Here is a 23261-nt window from a genome sequence, read left to right as displayed (position 1 = left end):
GTATAATGTACAGAAGGGGAGGTAACGGTGCTATCAGTGTGTATGAGTGTAAGTAACACAGGTATAATGTACAGAAGGGTAGGTAACAGTGCTATCAGTGTGTATGAGTGTAAGTAACACAGGTATAATGTACAGAAGGGTAGGTAACAGTGCTATCAGTGTGTATGAGTGTAAGTAACACATGTACAATGTACAGAAGGGTAGGTAACAGTGCTATCAGTGTGTATGACTGTATGTAACACAGGTACAATGTACAGACAGGTATGTAACAGTGCTATCAGTGTGTATGACTGTAAATAACACATAATGGGGGTCATTCCGAGTTGTTCGCTCTGTATTTTTTTTCCGAATCGCAGCGATTTTCCGCTTAGTGCGCATGCGCAATGTCCGCAGTGCGACTGCGCCAAGTAAATTTGCTATGCAGTTAGGAATTTTACTCACGGCTTTTTCATCGTTCTGGTGATCGTAGTGTGATTGACAGGAAGTGGGTGTTACTGGGCGGAAACTGGCCGTTTTATGGGTGTGTGCGGAAAAACGGTACCGTTTCTAAGAAAAACGCGGGAGTGGCTGGAGAAACGGAGGAGTGTCTGGGCGAACTCTGGGTGTGTTTGTGACGTCAAACCAGGAACGACAAGCACTGAACTGATCGCAGATGCCGAGTAAGTCTGGAGCTACTCAGAAACTGCTAAGAGAGGTGTAATCGCAATATTGCGAATACGTCGTTCGCAATTTTAAGAAGCTAAGATTCACTCCCAGTAGGCGGCGGCTTAGCGTGAGTAAATCTGCTAAAAGCAGCTTGCGAGCGAACAACTCGGAATGAGGGCCAATGTACAGAAGGGGAGGTAACAGTGCTATCAGTGTGTATGACTGTAAATAACACATAACAGTAACACAGGTATAATGTACAGAAGGGGAGGTAACAGTGCTATCAGTGTGTATGAGTGTGAGTAACACAGGTATAATGTACAGAAGGGGAGGTAACAGTGCTATCAGTGTGTATGTAACACAGGTATAATGTACAGAAGGGGAGGTAACAGTGCTATCAGTGTGTATGAGTGTAAGTAACAAAGGTATACTGTACAGAAGGGGAGGTAACAGTGCTATCAGTGTGTATGAGTGTAAGTAACACAGGTATACTGTACAGAAGGGGAGGTAACAGTGCTATCAGTGTGTATGAGTGTAAGTAACACAGGTATACTGTACAGAAGGGGAGGTAACAGTGCTATCAGTGTGTAAGTAACACAGGTATACTGTACAGAAGGGGAGGTAACAGTGCTATCAGTGTGTATGAGTGTAAGTAACACAGGTATAATGTACAGAAGGGGAGGTAACAGTGCTATCAGTGTGTATGAGTGTAAGTAACACAGGTATACTGTACAGAAGGGGAGGTAACAGTGCTATCAGTGTGTATGAGTGTAAGTAACACAGGTATACTGTACAGAAGGGGAGGTAACAGTGCTATCAGTGTGTATGAGTGTAAGTAACACAGGTATACTGTACAGAAGGGGAGGTAACAGTGCTATCAGTGTGTAAGTAACACAGGTATACTGTACAGAAGGGGAGGTAACAGTGCTATCAGTGTGTATGAGTGTAAGTAACACAGGTATACTGTACAGAAGGGGAGGTAACAGTGCTATCAGTGTGTATGAGTGTAAGTTACACAGGTATACTGTACAGAAGGGGAGGTAACAGTGCTATCAGTGTGTATGAGTGTTAGTAATACAGGTATACTGTACAGAAGGGGAGGTAACAGTGCTATCAGTGTGTATGACTAAGTAACACAGGTATACTGTACAGAAGGGGAGGTAACAGTGCTATCAGTGTGTATGACTAAGTAACACAGGTATACTGTACAGAAGGGGAGGTAACAGTGCTATCAGTGTGTATGACTGTAGGTAACACAGGTATACTGTACAGAAGGGGAGGTAACAGTGCTATCAGTGTGTATGACTGTAGGTAACACAGGTATACTGTACAGAAGGGGAGGTAACAGTGCTATCAGTGTGTATGACTAAGTAACACAGGTATAATGTACAGAAGGGGAGGTAACAGTGCTATCAGTGTGTAAGTAACACAGGTATACTGTACAGTAGGGGAGGTAACAGTGCTATCAGTGTGTAAGTAACACAGGTATACTGTATAGAAGGGGAGGTAACAGTGCTATCAGTGTGTATGAGTGTAAGTAACACAGGTATACTGTACAGAAGGGGAGGTAACAGTGCTATCAGTGTGTATGAGTGTAAGTAACACAGGTATAATGTACAGAAGGGGAGGTAACAGTGCTATCAGTGTGTATGAGTGTAAGTAACACAGGTATACTGTACAGAAGGGGAGGTAACAGTGCTATTAGTGTGTATGAGTGTAAGTAACACAGGTATACTGTACAGAAGGGGAGGTAACAGTGCTATCAGTGTGTATGAGTGTGAGTAACACAGGTATACTGTACAGAAGGGGAGGTAACAGTGCTATCAGTGTGTATAAGTGTATGTAACACCGGTATACTGTACAGAAGGGGAGGTAACAGTGCTATCAGTGTGTATGAGTGTATGTAACACCGGTATACTGTACAGAAGGGGAGGTAACAGTGCTATCAGTGTGTATGAGTGTGAGTAACACAGGTATAATGTACAGAAGGGGAGGTAACAGTGCTATCAGTGTGTATGAGTGTGAGTAACACAGGTATAATGTACAGAAGGGGAGGTAACAGTGCTATCAGTGTGTATGAGTGTAAGTAACACATGTACAATGTACAGAAGGGTAGGTAACAGTGCTATCAGTGTGTATGAGTGTAAGTAACACATGTACAATGTACAGAAGGGGAGGTAACAGTGCTATCAGTGTGTATGAGTGTAAGTAACACAGGTATACTGTACAGTAGGGGAGGTAACAGTGCTATCAGTGTGTAAGTAACACAGGTATACTGTACAGAAGGGGAGGTAACAGTGCTATCAGTGTGTATGAGTGTATGTAACACAGGTATACTGTACAGAAGGGGAGGTAACAGTGCTATCAGTGTGTATGAGTGTAAGTAACACAGGTATACTGTACAGTAGGGGAGGTAACGGTGCTATCAGTGTGTAAGTAACAGGTATACTGTACAGAAGGGGAGGTAACAGTGCTATCAGTGTGTATGAGTGTAAGTAACACAGGTATACTGTACAGAAGGGGAGGTAACAGTGCTATCAGTGTGTATGACTAAGTAACACAGGTATACTGTACAGAAGGGGAGGTAACAGTGCTATCAGTGTGTATGACTGCAAGTAACACAGGTATACTGTACAGAAGGGGAGGTAACAGTGCTATCAGTGTGTATGAGTGTAAGTAACACAGGTATACTGTACAGAAGGGGAGGTAACAGTGCTATCAGTGTGTATGACTGTAAGTAACACAGGTATACTGTACAGAAGGGGAGGTAACAGTGCTATCAGTGTGTATGAGTGTAAGTAACACAGGTATACTGTACAGAAGGGGAGGTAACAGTGCTATCAGTGTGTATGACTGTAAGTAACACAGGTATACTGTACAGAAGGGGAGGTAACAGTGCTATCAGTGTGTATGAGTGTAAGTAACACAGGTATACTGTACAGAAGGGGAGGTAACAGTGCTATCAGTGTGTATGAGTGTAAGTAACACAGGTATACTGTACAGAAGGGGAGGTAAGAGTGCTATCAGTGTGTATGAGTGTAAGTAACACAGGTATAATGTACAGAAGGGTAGGTAACAGTGCTATCAGTGTGTATGAGTGTAAGTAACACAGGTATAATATACAGAAGGGGAGGTAACAGTGCTATCAGTGTGTATGAGTGTAAGTAACACATGTACAATGTACAGAAGGGGAGGTAACAGTGCTATCAGTGTGTATGAGTGTAAGTAACACAGGTATACTGTACAGTAGGGGAGGTAACAGTGCTATCAGTGTGTAAGTAACACAGGTATACTGTACAGAAGGGGAGGTAACAGTGCTATCAGTGTGTATGAGTGTATGTAACACAGGTATACTGTACAGAAGGGGAGGTAACAGTGCTATCAGTGTGTATGAGTGTAAGTAACACAGGTATACTGTACAGTAGGGGAGGTAACGGTGCTATCAGTGTGTAAGTAACAGGTATACTGTACAGAAGGGGAGGTAACAGTGCTATCAGTGTGTATGAGTGTAAGTAACACAGGTATACTGTACAGAAGGGGAGGTAACAGTGCTATCAGTGTGTATGACTGTAAGTAACACAGGTATACTGTACAGAAGGGGAGGTAACAGTGCTATCAGTGTGTATGACTGCAAGTAACACAGGTATACTGTACAGAAGGGGAGGTAACAGTGCTATCAGTGTGTATGAGTGTAAGTAACACAGGTATACTGTACAGAAGGGGAGGTAACAGTGCTATCAGTGTGTATGACTGTAAGTAACACAGGTATACTGTACAGAAGGGGAGGTAACAGTGCTATCAGTGTGTATGAGTGTAAGTAACACAGGTATACTGTACAGAAGGGGAGGTAACAGTGCTATCAGTGTGTATGACTGTAAGTAACACAGGTATACTGTACAGAAGGGGAGGTAACAGTGCTATCAGTGTGTATGAGTGTAAGTAACACAGGTATACTGTACAGAAGGGGAGGTAACAGTGCTATCAGTGTGTATGACTGTAAGTAACACAGGTATACTGTACAGAAGGGGAGGTAACAGTGCTATCAGTGTGTATGAGTGTAAGTAACACAGGTATACTGTACAGAAGGGGAGGTAACAGTGCTATCAGTGTGTATGAGTGTAAGTAACACAGGTATACTGTGCAGAAGGGGAGGTAAGAGTGCTATCAGTGTGTATGAGTGTAAGTAACACAGGTATAATGTACAGAAGGGTAGGTAACAGTGCTATCAGTGTGTATGAGTGTAAGTAACACAGGTATAATATACAGAAGGGGAGGTAACAGTGCTATCAGTGTGTATGACTGTAAGTAACACAGGTATACTGTACAGAAGGGGAGGTAACAGTGCTATCAGTGTGTATGAGTGTAAGTAACACAGGTATACTGTACAGAAGGGGAGGTAACAGTGCTATCAGTGTGTATGAGTGTAAGTAACACAGGTATACTGTACAGAAGGGGAGGTAACAGTGCTATCAGTGTGTATGAGTGTAAGTAACACAGGTATACTGTACAGAAGGGGAGGTAAGAGTGCTATCAGTGTGTATGAGTGTAAGTAACACAGGTATAATGTACAGAAGGGTAGGTAACAGTGCTATCAGTGTGTATGAGTGTAAGTAACACAGGTATAATATACAGAAGGGGAGGTAACAGTGCTATCAGTGTGTATGACTGTAAGTAACACAGGTATAATATACAGAAGGGGAGGTAATAGTGCTATCAGTGTGTATGAGTGTAAGTAACACAGGTATACTGTACAGAAGGGGAGGTAACAGTGCTATCAGTGTGTATGAGTGTAAGTAACACAGGTATACTGTACAGAAGGGGAGGTAACAGTGCTATTAGTGTGTATGAGTGTAAGTAACACAGGTATACTGTACAGAAGGGGAGGTAACAGTGCTATCAGTGTGTATGAGTGTAAGTAACACAGGTATAATGTACAGAAGGGTAGGTAACAGTGCTATCAGTGTGTATGAGTGTAAGTAACACAGGTATAATATACAGAAGGGGAGGTAACAGTGCTATCAGTGTGTATGACTGTAAGTAACAGGTATAATATACAGAAGGGGAGGTAATAGTGCTATCAGTGTGTATGAGTGTAAGTAACACAGGTATACTGTACAGAAGGGGAGGTAACAGTGCTATCAGTGTGTATGAGTGTAAGTAACACAGGTATACTGTACAGAAGGGGAGGTAACAGTGCTATCAGTGTGTATGAGTGTAAGTAACACCAGTGTGACGTAGAACACACTCTGTAACTACACAATGAGGGTCACACTTCTCGGCCTGTGATTGATTGTGTAACATAAGGCCACGTCTGACCCTGTAACCAGACAGGAAGACAGCAGTGCGGCGCTATAGGCTGTGTACAGCACAATGGTGTCTTTGATGTGTCAGTGATACACACAATAAATCCGTTTCCTCAGGATGCAGAGAGAGACTCTATACCTGCGGCACATCCTGCGCACGCTCTCACCACGTACCTGCTCTTTCAGCAGCAGGGCCACCCTCTCAAAGAGCTGGCTGCCGTCAATGGAGGTCAGGGCGATGTACAGGAAGAGGCCGTACAGGACCGGTTTGGGGATCCACTGCAGGGGGAGAGGCAGGAGGAAGAGGGAAAGGCCGACCATCACATTAGCCACCAGCGACGTCAGGCGGGTCTCCTTCACGCTGACAATCCTGTGACGGAGACAGAGACAGCTCAGTGACAGCGGATTGTAAGATACTGTACGTTGTTAGAAAGGGACTGCTCAGGAACGGCAAGCAAGTGTTCAGCAATTACCGTCACCGTTGCTGATAAGTCTTGGTTGATATCACACTGCCCCCTGCTATTTGTGCACCAGCCAGGGCCCCCCCCTCCCCGCTCCCGGTGCGTCTCTCCGTCCATCCATGGAGCTTCTGCAGAGGCTTACGGATGGCTCGTAGGACACAGAGTGAAAGACCCCGGTTCTGCTCCACATTACAATCCGGCACAAGGGCCATAAAAGTGATTAGAATCTTTAAGTGCACCTGACTCCAATAAAGACAGCCTTTGTATTAGGTGCTGACACGTGCCAGTATAAGCTGGTATTTGTTGGATTCTCAGGAGGCACCTATTGGCCAACTGGCATGACGTCCTCCATCCCAGCCAACACATGGGAGCATCGGGTTACTTCATGCCTAATCTCTGCAGAACCGTGCTGTGCAAATAACACTTATTATGCTGCTGCGGGATGTTCCATGGCTGCGCATATTATATAACCTGTCCTGCTAAAGGCTGTGTGCAATCATTGACTTCTCATCAGGGCTACAGGGAAACCCTGCCAGGGGGCTGCCACGGACTGTATGCAGAGACCGTCACTTTAGTAGCAGAGCCAATGCAGAGTACAATAAAACACTAAGAATACACCAACAACAGGACGTCACATAGTATATATAGTCAGCACACCCTGTTACTTACGTCTCATAGATGTGACCATGCTCCACTCTCTCTTCTACGTTGGCCAGGGCTCGGACGTGCATGGGAGAGTGCGGGAAGGCAGCGTGAATCCAGGGCATCCCAAAGACGGACAGTCCCGTGTTAATAAGTGCAACCAGTAGGAGATCCCAGTGGTAGGCTGTACCTTTAACCAGCCTGCGGGAGAAGAGAGCGGCTTAGTGAGAAAAGCAAGAGGGGGGGCGAGGGCCTCCTCGGATAGGGGCGAGGGCCTCCTCGGATAGGTTACCTACTAATACATTTTCTATGTAGAATGCAGAACGCTAAAGGTGCAGTGTTCCAACACACGAGTTGGGGACTGCGGACTTACCTGTTCTCTGGAGCGTTGGTGAGTGAGGCCACAATGTTCTGCTCTATGAAGAACAACATGGACAGGAGGAAGCCTAGACCCATGGCGCTGGTGATGGAGCCCATGGAAAGCGACCCGATAGGAGCCAGCACAAACAGACTCTCCGTCTCGATGTAATTAAACTTGGCAACTGCAAAACAAGAACCACAGATGTCGGTGACCCAGTGTGAACTCTGACCTCTCTTCCTGACCCCTCCAGGTGACACCAGGAGCGCAATCCAAAGAATTTCATCAAAACAAGTGCGTAACGAGAGATACAGCGGTCGCTGACAATGAGCGACAGACAATAATGTTCCGAGTAAATTGCTAACGTCCCCCACAGGACGGTGGGAATTCCTGGCCGGCCTGCATGGCTCTTCCTGAGGTCGGAAAGGTTTCACCCCTTTGCCAAACTGATCTGATTCAGTTCCTATAAGGCCATTGTGTACAGAGGTGGCCGGGTTGTACCAAATGTGGAAAGAAGCGAGAACACAACACGTCCTCTGCGGTCCAAACACCTGCACAGAAGGCGACATATCCCCTTCCTGTTATTTGGGTGAGAACAATAAAAAACCTAGAGGAATCATTTTCACTATGAGGATGGTGATCGGGACACGGTACGAAATAAAGGTGAACACGCAATGCCACGGATATGCGTCCACAGATTGTGAATGATTTCAGGTTACGGGGACTTTCTGGTAGCTCGGGCCAGAGAATGCTGGGACGGCAAATCTCCCGTAGCATACAGATGGTGCCCTGCTCATCTATCCCTTTAATAGGATTTAACTGAGCCAGTGCTGTCTGACTTAATCCCCTGCTGTAATGACTTAATCCCCTGCTGTATTGTTCTCTCTGTATTGTATTGCAGCTGGGAACAATAGATGAAAGGCTTATGCTAATATACCTTGGTGCACCTAGGTGCAGCAGAGAAGCCAAGATAAACGTGGCTCGATCTGTACAATACAGAAACCTTGAACTACAAACAACAAAGTGTAACGATACACTGCTCTATAACTTAATGGGGGTCATTACATATGTTGCAGCAGGTCACAGGGGACCTTTAGCTACAATTCGGTCCCTGTCGTCCAATCTGGAGCTGGTAAGAATTGGACCCAGAGTTGGAGGAGTCTATCCTGCAGCTACAAGGGAGAGATGTATCAAGACTTCTACAGAGTGTGGAGTGGACCAGAGAAGGAGCACAATTGGCTTCCATGTAGCGAGTACATTCTATAAAATGATAGGCAGAAGTGGATAGGTTGCTATGGGCCAACTCCATGTCCGCAGCCGGGGCAGCAAGTGGGAAGCGCGTGGGCACTATAGCTCCTATGTGGAGTCTCCTGCGACGGCTTTTTCTAGGGTAACACTGATATCAACATTTCTGCACTTGCAATGGTGAAAGATGCACAAATTAAACCGCACCAGGGGCTTGGGTTCTTTGAACATGAAAACTTTATTAAGCAGGATCTTTAATTCCCTTTAATTGTGACGCTGATCCGCAGCCCCCATGAGGCCAGCCCCCGGCCACTCATCCAGAGCCAGCCACTGTTATGTCAACAGAAGAAATAGTATTGACTTGTGCACTTACTGCGTATGTCCTGGAAGAAGTACGATCCCACCGCGGAGAAGGTCAGGACGGAAATGGGCAGCGCACAATCCGAAAGCATCTCTCGCACTCGTGAATGCAGGTATGGGCTGAAAACCAAACGGACGCCGTTAATCATCTTGAAGGTGGATAACTTCAGTTTTCAGACTTTTTTTTTTTAAAGTAACAATTAAATTGTACAGAATCCTTAGATCCAAGCAACACAATGGAACAGTAACGACAACCGGAGGAGCAAAGTTATCAGTCCCAGGAGCTATATTTACAGTATACAGATGTGTTCTGATACAGGGTGAGATGTATCAAACATTGGAGAGAGATAAAGTACCAACCAATCAGCATATAACTCATATTTTAAAATAAGAATTTACTTACCGATAATTCTATTTCTCGGAGTCCGTAGTGGATGCTGGGGTTCCTGAAAGGACCATGGGGAATAGCGGCTCCGCAGGAGACAGGGCACAAAAGTAAAGCTTTTCCGATCAGGTGGTGTGCACTGGCTCCTCCCCCTATGACCCTCCTCCAGACTCCAGTTAGGTACTGTGCCCGGACGAGCGTACACAATAAGGGAGGAATTTTGAATCCCGGGTAAGACTCATACCAGCCACACCAATCACACCAATCACACCGTACAACTTGTGATCTAAACCCAGTTAACAGTATGATAACAAAAGGAGCCTCTGAAAGACGGCTTCCTACAACAATAACCCGATTTTTGTAACAATAACTATGTACAAGTATTGCAGAATAATCCGCACTTGGGATGGGCGCCCAGCATCCACTACGGACTCCGAGAAATAGAATTATCGGTAAGTAAATTCTTATTTTCTCTATCGTCCTAGTGGATGCTGGGGTTCCTGAAAGGACCATGGGGATTATACCAAAGCTCCCAAACGGGCGGGAGAGTGCGGATGACTCTGCAGCACCGAATGAGAGAACTCCAGGTCCTCTTTTTGCCAGGGTATCAAATTTGTAGAATTTTACAAACGTGTTCTCCCCCGACCACGTAGCTGCTCGGCAGAGTTGTAATGCCGAGACCCCTCGGGCAGCCGCCCAAGATGAGCCCACCTTCCTTGTGGAATGGGCATTCACATATTTTTTGCTGTGGCAAGCCTGCCACAGAATGTGCAAGCTGAATTGTACTACAAATCCAACGAGCAATAGTCTGCTTAGAAGCAGGAGCACCCAGCTTGTTGGGTGCATACAGGATAAACAGCAAGTCAGATTTCCTGACTCCAGCCGACCTGGAAACTATATTTTCAGGGCCCTGACAACATCCAGCAACTTGGAGTCCTCCAAGTCCCTAGTAGCCGCAGGTACCACAATAAGCTGGTTCAGGTGAAACGCTGACACCACCTTAGGGAGAAACTGGGGACGAGTCCACAGCTTTGCTCTGTCCGAATGGACAATCCGATATGGCTTTGTGAGATAAAGCCGCCAATTCTGACACTCGCCTGGCCGAGGCCAGGACCAACAGCATGGTCGCTTTCCATGTGAGATATATCAAATCCACAGATTTGAGTTGTTTAAACCAATGTGATTTTAGGAATCCCAAACTACGTTGAGATCGCCCAGTGCCACTGGAGACATCAAAAGGGGGTTGTATATGCAGTACTCCCTTAACAACTTCTGGACTTCAGGAACTGAAGCCAATTTTTTTTTTTTTTTTTTTTGGAAGAAAATCGACCGGTCGAAATTTGAACCTTAATGGACCCCAATTTGAGACCCATATACACTCCTGTTTGCAGGAAATGTAGGAATTAACCTAGTTGAAATTCTTCCGTGGAGCCTTCCTGGCCTCACACCATGGAACACATTTTCACCTAAGCAGTGATAATGTTGTGTGGTCACCTCCTTCCTGGCTCTGACCAGGGTAGGGATGACCTCTTCCGGAATGCCTTTTTCCCTTAGGATCCGGCGTTCACCCGTCAACGCGGCTGCGGTAAGTCATGGAACAGACATGATTCTTGCTGAATCAAGATCCTTTCTAGTATCTCTTGAAGTTCCGGGTACCAAGTTCTTCTTGGCCAAACCGGAGCCACGAGTATAGTTCTTACTCCTCTCCTTCCTATCATTCTCCATACACTGGGTATGAAAGGCAGAGGAGGGAACACATACACCGACTGGTACACCCACGGTGTTACCAGAGCGTCCCAGCTATTGCCTGAGGGTCTCTAGACCTGGCGCTTCATGTGGGACGCCATCATAACCACCTTTGGTCTTTCCCAACGGTTTACAAACATGTGGAAACTTCCAGATGAAGTTCCCACTTTTCCGGGTGGAATTCATTCATGCTGAGGAAATCTTCCTATTTGTCCACTCCCGGAATGAACACTGCTGACAGTGTTATCACATGATTTTTCGCCCAGCGAAGAATCCTTGCTGTCATTGCCCTCCTGCTTCTTGTGCCGCCCCGTCTGTTTACGTGGGCGACTGCCATGATGATGTCCTACTGGATCAGCACCGGTTGACTTTGAAGCAGAGGTCTTCCTAGGCTCAGAGCATCGTAAATTGCCCTTAGCTCCAGTATATTCATGTGGAGAGAAATCTCCAGACTTGACCACACTTCCTTGGAAATTTCTTCCCTGTGTGACTGTTCCCCAGCCTCTCAGACTGGCATCCGTGGTCACCAGAACACAGTCCTGAATGCTGAATGTGCTGCCCTCTAGAAGATGAGCACTCTGCAGCCCCCACAGAAGAGACACCCTTGTCCTTGGAGACAGGGTTATCCGCTGATGCATCTGAAGATGCGATCCGGACCATTCGTCCCGCAAATCCCCCTGAAAAGTTTTTGCGTGAGATCTGCCGAATGGAATCGCTTCGTAAGAAGCCACCATTTTTCCCAGGACTCCTGTGCATTGATGCACTGATACTTGGCCTGGTTTTAGGAGGTTTCTGACTAGGTCGGATAACTCCCTGGCTTTCCCCTCCAGGAGAAATACCTCTTTCTGGACTATGCCCAGAATCATTCCTAGGAACAGCAGACGTATCATCGGAAAACAGCTGCGATTTTTGGAATATTTAGAATCCACTCGTGCTGTCGTAGAACTACTTTAGATAGTTCTTTTCCGACCTCCAACTGTTCTCTGGAAACTTGCCCCTTTCAGGATATCGTCCAAGTAAGGGATAATTAAGATGCCTTTCTTCTTTTAAGAATCATCTTTTCGGCCATTACCTTGGTAAAGGCCCGGGGTGCCGTGGATAATTCAACGGCAGCGTCTGAAACTGATATTGACAGTTCTGTATCACGAACCAGAGGTACCCTTGTTGAGAAGGGCAAATTTGGACATGGAGGTAATCCTTGATGTCCAGGGACACCATATAGTCCCCTTTTTTCCGGTTCTCTATCACTGCTCTGAGTGACTCCATCTTGATTTGAACCTTTTTATGTAAGTGTTCAAAGATTTCAGATTTAGACTATGTCTCACCAAGCCGTCTGGCTTCAGTACCACAATATAGTGTGGAAGACTAATACCCTTTTCCTTGTTGTAGGAGGGGTACTTTGATTATCACCTGCTGGAAATACAGCTTGTGAATTTTTTCCCAATACTGCCTCCCTGTCGGAGGGAGCCGTTGGTAAAGCAGGCTTCAGGAACCTGCGAGGAAAAAATGTCTCGACTCTCCAATCTGTACCCCTGGGATAATACTTGTACGATCTAGGGGTCAACTTGCGAGTGATCCCACTGCGCGCTGAGACTCTTGAGACTAACCCCCCACCTCACCTGAGTCCGCTTGCACGGCCCCAGCGTCACGCTGAGGACTTGGCAGACGCGGTGGAGGGCTTCTTTTCCTGGGAAGGGGCTGCCTGCTGCAGTCTACTTCCCTTTCCTCTATGTCTGGGCAGATATGACTGGCCTTTTGCCCGCTTGCCCACATGGGAAACGGAAGGATTGAGGCTGAAAAGACAGTGTCTTTTTCTGCTGAGATGTAACTTGGGGTAAAAAGGTTGGATCTCCCAGCTGTAGCCGTGGCCCCCAGGTCCGATGGACCGACCCCAAATAACTCCTTCCCTTTATACGGCAATACTTCCATGTGCCGTATGGGATCTGTATCACCTGACCACTGTCGTGTCCATGACATCTTCTGGGAGATATGGACAACGCACTTATCTTGATGCCAGAGTGCAAATATCCCTCTGTGCATCTCGCATACATATATATAGAATGCATCCTATTAAATGCTCTATATCAATAAAATATTTTTAGTCAGGGAATTCGACCAAGCCAACCCAGCACTGCATCTCCAGAGTGATGGCGATCGCTGGTCGCAGTATAACCACCGTATGTGTGTATATACTTTTTAGGATATTTTTCCAGCTGCCTATCAGCTGGCTCCTTGAGGGCGGCCGTATCTGGAGACGGTAACGCCACTTGATAAGCGTGTGAGCGCCTTATCCACCCTAAGGGGTGTTTCCCAACGCGCCCTAACTTCTGGCGGGAAAGGGTATAACGCCAATATTTGCTATCGGGGTAAACCCACGCATCATCACACACTTCATTTTATTTTATCTGATTCAGGAAAAACTACAGGTAGTTTTTTCACTCCCACATAATACCCTTTTTTGTGGTACTTGTAGTATCAGAAATATGTAACACCTCCTTCATTGCCCTTAACGTGTGGCCCTAATGAGGAATACGTTTGTTTATTCACCGTCGACACTGGATTCAGTGTCCGTGTCTGTGTCTGTGTCGACCGACTGAGGTAAATGGGCGTTTTTTTTAAAAACCCCTGACGGTGTTTCTGAGACGCCTGGACCGGTACTAATTGTTTGTCGGCCGTCTCATGTCGTCAACCGACCTTGCAGCGTGTTGACATTTTCACGTAATTCCCTAAATAAGCCATCCATTCCGGTGTCGACTCCCTAGAGAGTGACATCACCATTACAGGCAATTTCTCCGCCTCCTCCAACATCGTCCTCATACATGTCGACACACACGTACCGACACACAGCACACACACCTGGAATGCTCTGACAGAGGACAGGACCCCACTAGCCCTTTGGAGAGACAGAGGGAGAGTTTGCCAGCACACACCAAAAAACGCTATAATTACATAGGGACAACCTTATATAAGTGTTTCTCCCTAATAGCATCTTTATATATATATATTTATATCGCCAATTAGTGCCCCCCTCTCTGTTTAAACCCTGTTTCTGTAGTGCAGTGCAGGGGAGAGCCTGGGAGCCTTCTCTCCAGCCTTTCTGTGAGAGAAAAAATGGCGCTGTGTGCTGAGGAGATAGGCCCCGCCCCTTTTCCGGCGGGCTCGTCTCCCGCTCTTTAGTGAAGTTTGGCAGGGGTTAAATATCTCCATATAGCCTCTGGGGGCTATATGTGAGGTATTTTTAGCCAGTATATAGGTTTACATTTGCCTCCCAGGGCGCCCCCCCCAGCGCCCTGCACCCTCAGTGACAGCGTGTGAAGTGTGCTGAGAGGAAAATGGCGCACAGCTGCAGTGCTGTGCGCTACCTTTAGAAGACCGTCAGAGTCTTCAGCCGCCGATTCTGGACCTCTTCTAACTTCAGCATCTGCAAGGGGGCCGGCGGCGCGGCTCCGGTGACCATCCAGGCTGTACCTGTGATCGTCCCTCTGGAGCTGATGTCCAGTAGCCAAGAAGCCAATCCATCCTGCACGCAGGTGAGTTCACTTCTTCTCCCCTCAGTCCCTCGTTGCAGTGATCCTGTTGCCAGCAGGACTCACTGTAAAATAAAAAACCTAAGCTAAACTTTCTCTAAGCAGCTCTTTAGGAGAGCCACCTAGATTGCACCCTTCTCGGCCGGGCACAAAAATCTAACTGGAGTCTGGAGGAGGGTCATAGGGGGAGGAGCCAGTGCACACCACCTGATCGGAAAAGCTTTACTTTTGTGCCCTGTCTCCTGCGGAGCCGCTATTCCCCATGGTCCTTTCAGGAACCCCAGCATCCACTAGGACGATAGAGAAAAATAGCCTGTACCATGGCAGGTAGAAGCTGATTGGTTGGTATTTTATCTCGCTCTGCTTATCTTTACATTTTACGTATTAGTCGCATTACAGATGCAGCGAAAAGCCACTCGCAGAGACGCCGGGCTGCGACTTTACCGCACGGGAATTGGGCTTACACATGTACAAAGTCGCAGATGAAGCACAACCAACTCATCTAAGCACACATCTATACAGAGCAGGCAGCGTTCAGTTGGCCAGTGCCCCATCGCTGACCCAACCGCATCTAAGTACCAAGTCTGGAATGCAATAGGACTTTCTATCGATAGGCTCCCCGCCTATCTGCCACCGATGACGGGGCTCCCCGCCTATCTGCCACCGATGACGGGGCTCCCCGCCTATCTGCCACCGATGACGGGTCTCCCCGCCTATCTGCCACCGATGACGGGGCTCCCCGCCTCTCTGCCACCGATGACGGGGCTCCCCGCCTCTCTGCCACCGATGACGGGGCTCCCCGCCTCTCTGCCACCGATGACGGGGCTCCCCGCCTCTCTGCCACAGATGACGGGGCTCCCCGACTATCTGCCACAGATGACGGGGCTCCCCGACTATCTGCCACAGATGACGGGGCTCCCCGACTATCTGCCACAGATGACGGGGCTCCCCGACTATCTGCCACAGATGACGGGGCTCCCCGACTATCTGCCACAGATGATCTGCCACGTATGATGGGCCTCCCCGCATATCTGCCACGGACGGGTCTCCTGTACCTTTTCTTGAACTGGTAGAGTGTGTGACCTAGCCACAACGTCCCAAACATCAACATGAGGCTGAGGACGGCGGACTCCTTCCCGTGCTGGTCATCGTCGTGATCCAAGCTTTGGTTTTTCAGGAATGAGTTGTTCAATGTGGCGTTTAACAAGGTGTCGATAGTAAAGCTGACATTGGACGTGGTCTCGTAAGACCCCATTTGGTAATTTAGCTGCTTTCCCGGAGACTCCAGATAATATTTCTTGAAAACTGTAAGAAAATAAATGAAGAGAATGAGCGGGAGAGACGGAACCGCAACTCACTATATTCAGGTCTGTCTCATGCGCAGGAAATATTGGGTCCCAGTATATTCAAAATGCGATCCACAAAATACAGCTGCATCACCAATTTACACAAAGGTTCAAGACGGACTTAATAATGTACATATGTCACTCCGTGATTACTGGCACTATATTATTATAGGTCTGCTTTTCAATATGCAGTAACACAATGTATTAAAAAACAATAATATATATATATATATATATATATATATATATATATATATATATATATATATATATTAGTCCACACGGACCGGCACTCCCTCCTCCCCCTGGGTAATAGCTCCGGTGCCCTCCGGGAACAGTTCAAACAGCAGCAAAAAAGAGGCGGCACTCCGAGACTTAAAAAGTGCAAAAAGTTGTATTACACAGATAGACTGACGTTTCGGGGTCAATATACCCCTTTGTCAAAGTGAACCACGAAACGTCAGTCTATCTGTGTAATACAACTTTTTGCACTTTTTAAGTCTCCGAGTGCCGCCTCTTTTTTGCTGATATATATATATATATATATATATATATATATGAGTAACTGATTATAGCTGTGCAAAATTTTGCACGGCTACGATCAGGCCTGAAGTAGGACCTTAGTACAGACAGATGAACGTAATACAGAACCATAAATAAAGGCTACATGTAACACTTATGTCTGTTGAGGCTTTAAACCCGCTGCAGATAGACTGAACGATCTGTACTAGACCTCTACGGGGTCATTTACTCCCGTCCGGAGGGTATCTAGGTAGGGGGTCCTGTGAAGAGGGTCGGTGGTCTTCCACATCTGTCATAGACAATGGGCCATTTCATTGTATTTTATTTCCTCTCTGTGATTAGTGAAGATAACATTTAAAGGGAGAACGTTGATAACTGGGGAAAGTTTTCCACCGGGAAATGACAGCGAGTGGAGCTGGATTTAGCAGGGCAGGTGCGGTAGAGAGAAAAGGGCTGTTTTATGTGCGGTGACCTCTTCTGCAGAGAGTGGGATCCAGATGTGCGATTCCGGCTTCCTGAGCGTAGCAGCTGACCCAACCAGCCGTGTGTGTGTGGGGGGGGTGAGATGTGTCAATTATTGTAGAAAAGCCTGACCTGCATTGCTATAGCTAGAGCCCCGCACTATGCATTAGGAGAGAGGAGCAGCTACGGATACTAGTGACGCGCGTCATCTTCTGCGGCAGATAGTAATTATTACATGATGCAATAGCCTCTATATGGGAGGACGTGGCCGTTTATTCTCAACTATAAAATATTCTAATTCACTGTATAACTGCTCTCATTTCACCATTGCCCTCTAACAAGGTCACAGTCAGGCTGACGGGGGGAATTGTATGAACAGGAGGCCACATGGCAACAACAACAAGCATCCAAAAATACATCTATTACCGCTCTCATGGCTCCAGCAAATCCCGCTACATCCTCGTAAAAGTCCGAAAAAGACCCAGTTCTTTCCATCGGCATCTGCCCCCCCCCCCCCCCCCCCCCTCCCTCCCGCATCACGGACACGATACCAAGGTCAGCCGGCACTAAAATCCCCGCTTACTAAGCCGTGATCCGCAGCTGCCTCTCCCAGTGCCCAGCGCGTTACTGGTCTGCTGCGACACCCGTGACTCAGCCAGCGCATACCTGCCCTGCGTTATAAATACGCATCACGCAGCCACTTACTTTTGATAATCCCTTTAAGTGCATCCAACACAAACGTTATGGATATAAAAAGTGCTATGATTTCTTCTGTGGACCTGAGGAAAAAGAGGACACAATACGAAATGAGAATCCGGACACAGGAAGCCCCCCCACAACTGCGTTATACCGGCGCTCACAGATAACTCATTGCTGCGTTATACCTCATCTATATTAGAGAGATAAGGTCATGACCCACTGATCGATAGACAGTAAAAAAATGTTTGCAGGCGGAGTGGATATAAATTTAGATTACACATTACATTGCCGTATACGTAAAGGGTCAATGAGGATAAAGTAATGCACAAGTAAAGCGATAACGGTAACAGATATGTATGCAAAGCTTCCAGGAACTTCTTAGATATATGCAAATATATGTATAATAGCAGTACTAATGTGGGGGGGGGGGGGGGGGGGGAGAGAGACCCTTCTACACATATTAGAGAGCAAGTCACCTCTTGAAGAGTTTCATCAGCAGGCTACAATTGAACAGAGAGTAGAGGACAAGAAAACAGCTATTCCACAGCCCCGTCCAGGCGTAGAACGCCTTAAAGTCCAGGTTGTAGTCATCGCAGATTCCTCGTATAACTGCGGGAAGAGGAGACCGGAGGTTACACGCTGCTCATTTATAATACACATATGTAGCTCTGTGTAGACCTCCCCACCCCACCCCAGTAGTCAGCAGCTGACAGAGCTACGGTGCAATAAAGACATCTTACATTTCCGTGTAAATAAATGGGAAATGAGAAAATGATTCTTTACCATGTATACTAATGTACAGATGCGCCCTCATACATCTTTGCTGCAGTTGCGTGTGATCAGCCCCTCTTGGCGTGTCAGGTCCTCAGGGGCTCTGCTAGTGTCGGGGGTCTCTTTTGCAGAAAATGTGTCTTGGTTGCAACGTGATATGACTAGGAGGCACCAGGAGACTGTCATTTGATATGCGGCACTTTGTATATCTGTGTGCGACTGAGTCTCTGAATCTGCATACAAAGCTGCGGCTTTTTCCCATGTCAAGTTCCACTGTGCTCTGTATACAGACTCAGGGGTCTATGTACTAAGGGGGTCATTCAGATCTGATTGCTGCTGTGCGTTTTAGCACAGCGGGCGATCAGTTACTATCTGTGCATGCACCGCAAAGTGCAGGCGTGTCAGACAACGGGGATCGCCAGTCAGAGACGAGATGGTGCGAAAATTCAATTTGCACGGGGGTTCGCAAGGTGATTGACAGGAAGAGGCCGCTTGTGGGTGGCAACTGACCGTTTACTGGGAGTGTCCAGAAAAACGCAGACGTGTCCAAGCGTTGTCAGGGAGGGTGTGTGACGTCAGCTCCGGCCCCCATCAGCCTGTTCTCATCATACTGTAGGCGTAAGTCCTGGGCTGCGCAGAGACTGCACACAGTGGATTTTAGCAGCTCGGCGTACACATGCATGGCGAATTTACACTCCCCCTGGGGGCGGCGACTATCTGATCACAGGACAGCAAAATTAGCAGCCCAGCGATCAGGTCTGAATCTCACCCTAAAGGGGGGTACTCATGGAGCGATCGCTGCTTAAAATCAAAGCATGATCTGTCCGTGTGTACCCCCCAGCGATAGCGATGCGCAGCCCCGCACATCACTATAGCTGGTGCTAGATTGGCGTGCATGCAAGCTCAATCTAGCACATCGCTCATTTCACCCAGCGGGTGAAATGAGCGCCCCCCCCGTCTCCCCCCGCACGCTCAGCACACATCTCTCACCAAATTGGCCCGTGTATACGGCCCTTAAGTCTTGGAGAGAGATCAACTGAACAGAGATAAAGCACCAGCCAATCAGCTCCCAGCTACCATGTCACAGGCTGTGTTTGAAAAATGACAATTGGCTGATTGGCTGGTACTTTATCTCTCTCCAAGGCTTAGTACATAGACCCCTTAGTCACACACAATATACAAGTGTCATATATCAAATGAATCTGCACAGTCTCCCGATGCGTCCTAGTGACATCACATAGCAGCTAAGATGTCAGTAGAGCTGCGCGGGAGCTCACACTGCTTGGTGTATTGCGGCTAGATGAGGACACATCTGTATATACCACCTACAGTGCACAGGCAATGGAGAGCCCGCATTACATACATAAGCTGCACTGTATATAGCAATCACCTTCTATAGTAACACACAGCAGGAGGTTACAGACAGCGGAATATAAAATGTAGCTTTGTCGCACTCTACCCCTCACACATCCCCCCATGTCCCTCTCACTGCTCTCCCACCATACCGCTCTGGCACGTGCTAGGTTACACAGCAATCCTAGCGCAGCGGGTGCCACAATGTGTATAGTGCAGTGGGTGACTCCATGTGTATAGTGCAGGGCAGTGGGAGCCACCATGTGTATAGTGCAGGGCAGTGGGTGACTCCATGTGTATAGTGCAGGGCAGTGGGTGACTCCATGTGTATAGTGCAGGGCAGTGGGAGCCACCATGTGTATAGTGCAGGGCAGTGGGAGCCACCATGTGTATAGTGCAGGGCAGTGGGAGCCACCATGTGTATAGTGCAGGGCAGTGGGAGCCACCATGTGTATAGTGCAGGGCAGTGGGAGCCACCATGTGTATAGTGCAGGGCAGTGGGTGACTCCATGTGTATAGTGCAGTGGGTGACTCCATGTGTATAGTGCAGTGGGTGACTCCATGTGTATAGTGCAGTGGGTGCCTCCATGTGTATAGTGCAGTGGGTGCCTCCATGTGTATAGTGCAGTGGGTGCCTCCATGTGTATAGTGCAGGGAAGTGGGTGCCTCCATGTGTATAGTGCAGGGAAGTGGGTGCCTCTATGTGTACAGTGCAGGGCAGTGGGTGACTCCATGTGTATAGTGCAGTAGGTGCCTCCATGTGTATAGTGCAGGGAAGTGGGTGCCTATATGTGTATAGTGCAGCGCAGTGGGTGCCTCCATGTGTATAGTGCACGGCAGTGGGTGACTCTATGTGTATAGTGTAGAGCAGTGGATGCCTCAATGTGTATAGTGCAGTGCAGTGGGTGACTCCTTGTGTATAGTGCAGCGCAGTGGGTGACTCCATGTGTATAGTGCAGCGCAGTGGGTGACTCCATGTGTATAGTGCAGCGCACTGGGTGCCACCATGTGTATAGTGCAGGGCAGTGGGTGACTCCATGTGTATAGTGCAGGGCAGTGGGTGACTCCATGTGTATAGTGCAGTGGGTGCCTCCATGTGTATAGTGCAGTGGGTGCCTCCATGTGTATAGTGCAGGGAAGTGGGTGCCTCTATGTGTATAGTGCAGAGCAGTGGATGCCTCTATGTGTATAGTGCAGGGCAGTGGGTGACTCCATGTGTACAGTGCAGGGCAGTGGGTGACTCCATGTGTATAGTGCAGTGGGTGCCTCCATGTGTATAGTGCAGGGAAGTGGGTGCCTCTATGTGTATAGTGCAGCGCAGTGGGTGCCTCCATGTGTATAGTGCACGGCAGTGGGTGACTCCATGTGTATAGTGCACGGCAGTGGGTGACTCCATGTGTATAGTGCAGAGCAGTGGGTGACTCCATGTGTATAGTGCAGCGCAGTGGGTGACTCCATGTGTATAGTGCAGCGCAGTGGGTGACTCCATGTGTATAGTGCAGCGCAGTGGGTGACTCCATGTGTATAGTGCAGCGCAGTGGGTGCCACCATGTGTATAGTGCAGGGCAGTGGGTGACTCCATGTGTATAGTGCAGTGGGTGCCTCCATGTGTATAGTGCAGTGGGTGACTCCATGTGTATAGTGCAGGGCAGTGGGTGACTCCATGTGTATAGTGCAGTGGGTGCCTCCATGTGTATAGTGCAGTGGGTGCCTCCATGTGTATAGTGCAGTGGGTGCCTCCATGTGTATAGTGCAGGGAAGTGGGTGCCTCTATGTGTATAGTGCAGAGCAGTGGATGCCTCTATGTGTATCGTGCAGGGCAGTGGGTGACTCCATGTGTACAGTGCAGGGCAGTGGGTGACTCCATGTGTATAGTGCAGTGGGTGCCTCCATGTGTATAGTGCAGCGCAGTGGGTGACTCCATGTGTATAGTGCAGCGCAGTGGGTGACTCCATGTGTATAGTGCAGCGCAGTGGGTGCCTCCACGTGTCTAGTGCAGCGCAGTGGGTGCCTCCATGTGTCTAGTGCAGCGCAGTGGGTGACTCCATGTGTATAGAGCAGCGCAGTGGGTGACTCCATGTGTATAGTGCAGCGCAGTGGGTGCCACCATGTGTATAGTGCAGGGCAGTGGGTGCCACCATGTGTATAGTGCAGGGCAGTGGGTGACTCCATGTGTATAGTGCAGGGCAGTGGGTGCCTCCATGTGTATAGTGCAGTGGGTGCCACCATGTGTATAGTGCAGGGCAGTGGGTGACTCCATGTGTATAGTGCAGGGCAGTGGGTGCCTCCATGTGTATAGTGCAGTGGGTGCCTCCATGTGTATAGTGCAGTGGGTGCCTCCATGTGTATAGTGCAGGGCAGTGGGTGACTCCATGTGTATAGTGCAGGGCAGTGGGAGCCACCATGTGTATAGTGCAGGGCAGTGGGTGACTCCATGTGTATAGTGCAGGGCAGTGGGTGACTCCATGTGTATAGTGCAGTGGGTGACTCCATGTGTATAGTGCAGGGAAGTGGGTGCCTCCATGTGTATAGTGCAGGGAAGTGGGTGCCTCCATGTGTATAGTGCAGGGCAGTGGGTGCCCCCATGTGTACAGTGCAGGGCAGTGGGTGACTCCATGTGTATAGTGCAGTGGGTGCCTCCATGTGTATAGTGCAGGGAAGTGGGTGCCTCTATGTGTATACTGCAGAGCAGTGGATGCCTCTATGTGTATAGTGCAGCGCAGTGGGTGCCTCCATGTGTATAGTGCACGGCAGTGGGTGACTCCATGTGTATAGTGCACGGCAGTGGGTGACTCCATGTGTATAGTGCACGGCAGTGGGTGACTCCATGTGTATAGTGCACGGCAGTGGGTAACTCCATGTGTATAGTGCAGGGCAGTGGGTGACTCCATGTGTATAGTGCAGGGCAGTGGGTGCCTCCATGTGTATAGTGCAGCGCAGTGGGTGCCTCCATGTGTATAGTGCAGTGGGTGACTCAATGTGTATAGTGCAGTGCAGTGGGTGACTCCATGTGTATAGTGCAGCGCAGTGGGTGACTCCATGTGTATAGTGCACGGCAGTGGGTGACTCCATGTGTATAGTGCAGGGCAGTGGGTGACTCCATGTGTATAGTGCAGCGCAGTGGGTGCCTCCATGTGTATAGTGCAGCGCAGTGGGTGCCTCCATGTGTATAGTGCAGCGCAGTGGGTGCCTCCATGTGTATAGTGCAGCGCAGTGGGTGCCTCCACGTGTCTAGTGCAGCGCAGTGGGTGCCTCCATGTGTCTAGTGCAGCGCAGTGGGTGACTCCATGTGTATAGAGCAGCGCAGTGGGTGACTCCATGTGTATAGTGCAGGGCAGTGGGTGACTCCATGTGTATAGTGCAGGGCAGTGGGTGCCTCCATGTGTATAGTGCAGGGCAGTTGATTACTCCATGTGTATAGTGCAGTGCACAGGGT

General features: G+C 48.2%; 1 protein-coding gene across 5 annotated transcripts in view; it reads right to left on the bottom strand.

The window, feature by feature from the left end:
- Positions 1-23261, bottom strand: part of SLC4A11 (solute carrier family 4 member 11) — a 171452-nt gene that overhangs the window by 16698 nt on the left and 131493 nt on the right. For all 5 annotated transcript variants that reach the window (XM_063925343.1, XM_063925345.1, XM_063925344.1 and 2 more), the window contains 7 exons: positions 18178-18310; positions 17708-17781; positions 15728-15977; positions 9028-9134; positions 7425-7593; positions 7079-7252; positions 6123-6318 (listed from right to left, as the gene is read on the bottom strand). In XM_063925343.1, the coding sequence (XP_063781413.1) occupies positions 6123-6318; positions 7079-7252; positions 7425-7593; positions 9028-9134; positions 15728-15977; positions 17708-17781; positions 18178-18310 (1103 nt within the window). The remainder of the gene's footprint in view (positions 1-6122; positions 6319-7078; positions 7253-7424; positions 7594-9027; positions 9135-15727; positions 15978-17707; positions 17782-18177; positions 18311-23261) is intronic.

Source organism: Pseudophryne corroboree, chromosome 1 (genome assembly GCF_028390025.1).
Source record: "Pseudophryne corroboree isolate aPseCor3 chromosome 1, aPseCor3.hap2, whole genome shotgun sequence".
In the NCBI taxonomy this organism is placed as follows: Eukaryota; Metazoa; Chordata; class Amphibia; order Anura; family Myobatrachidae; genus Pseudophryne; species Pseudophryne corroboree.
This window is presented reverse-complemented; position numbering and strand designations above follow the sequence as displayed.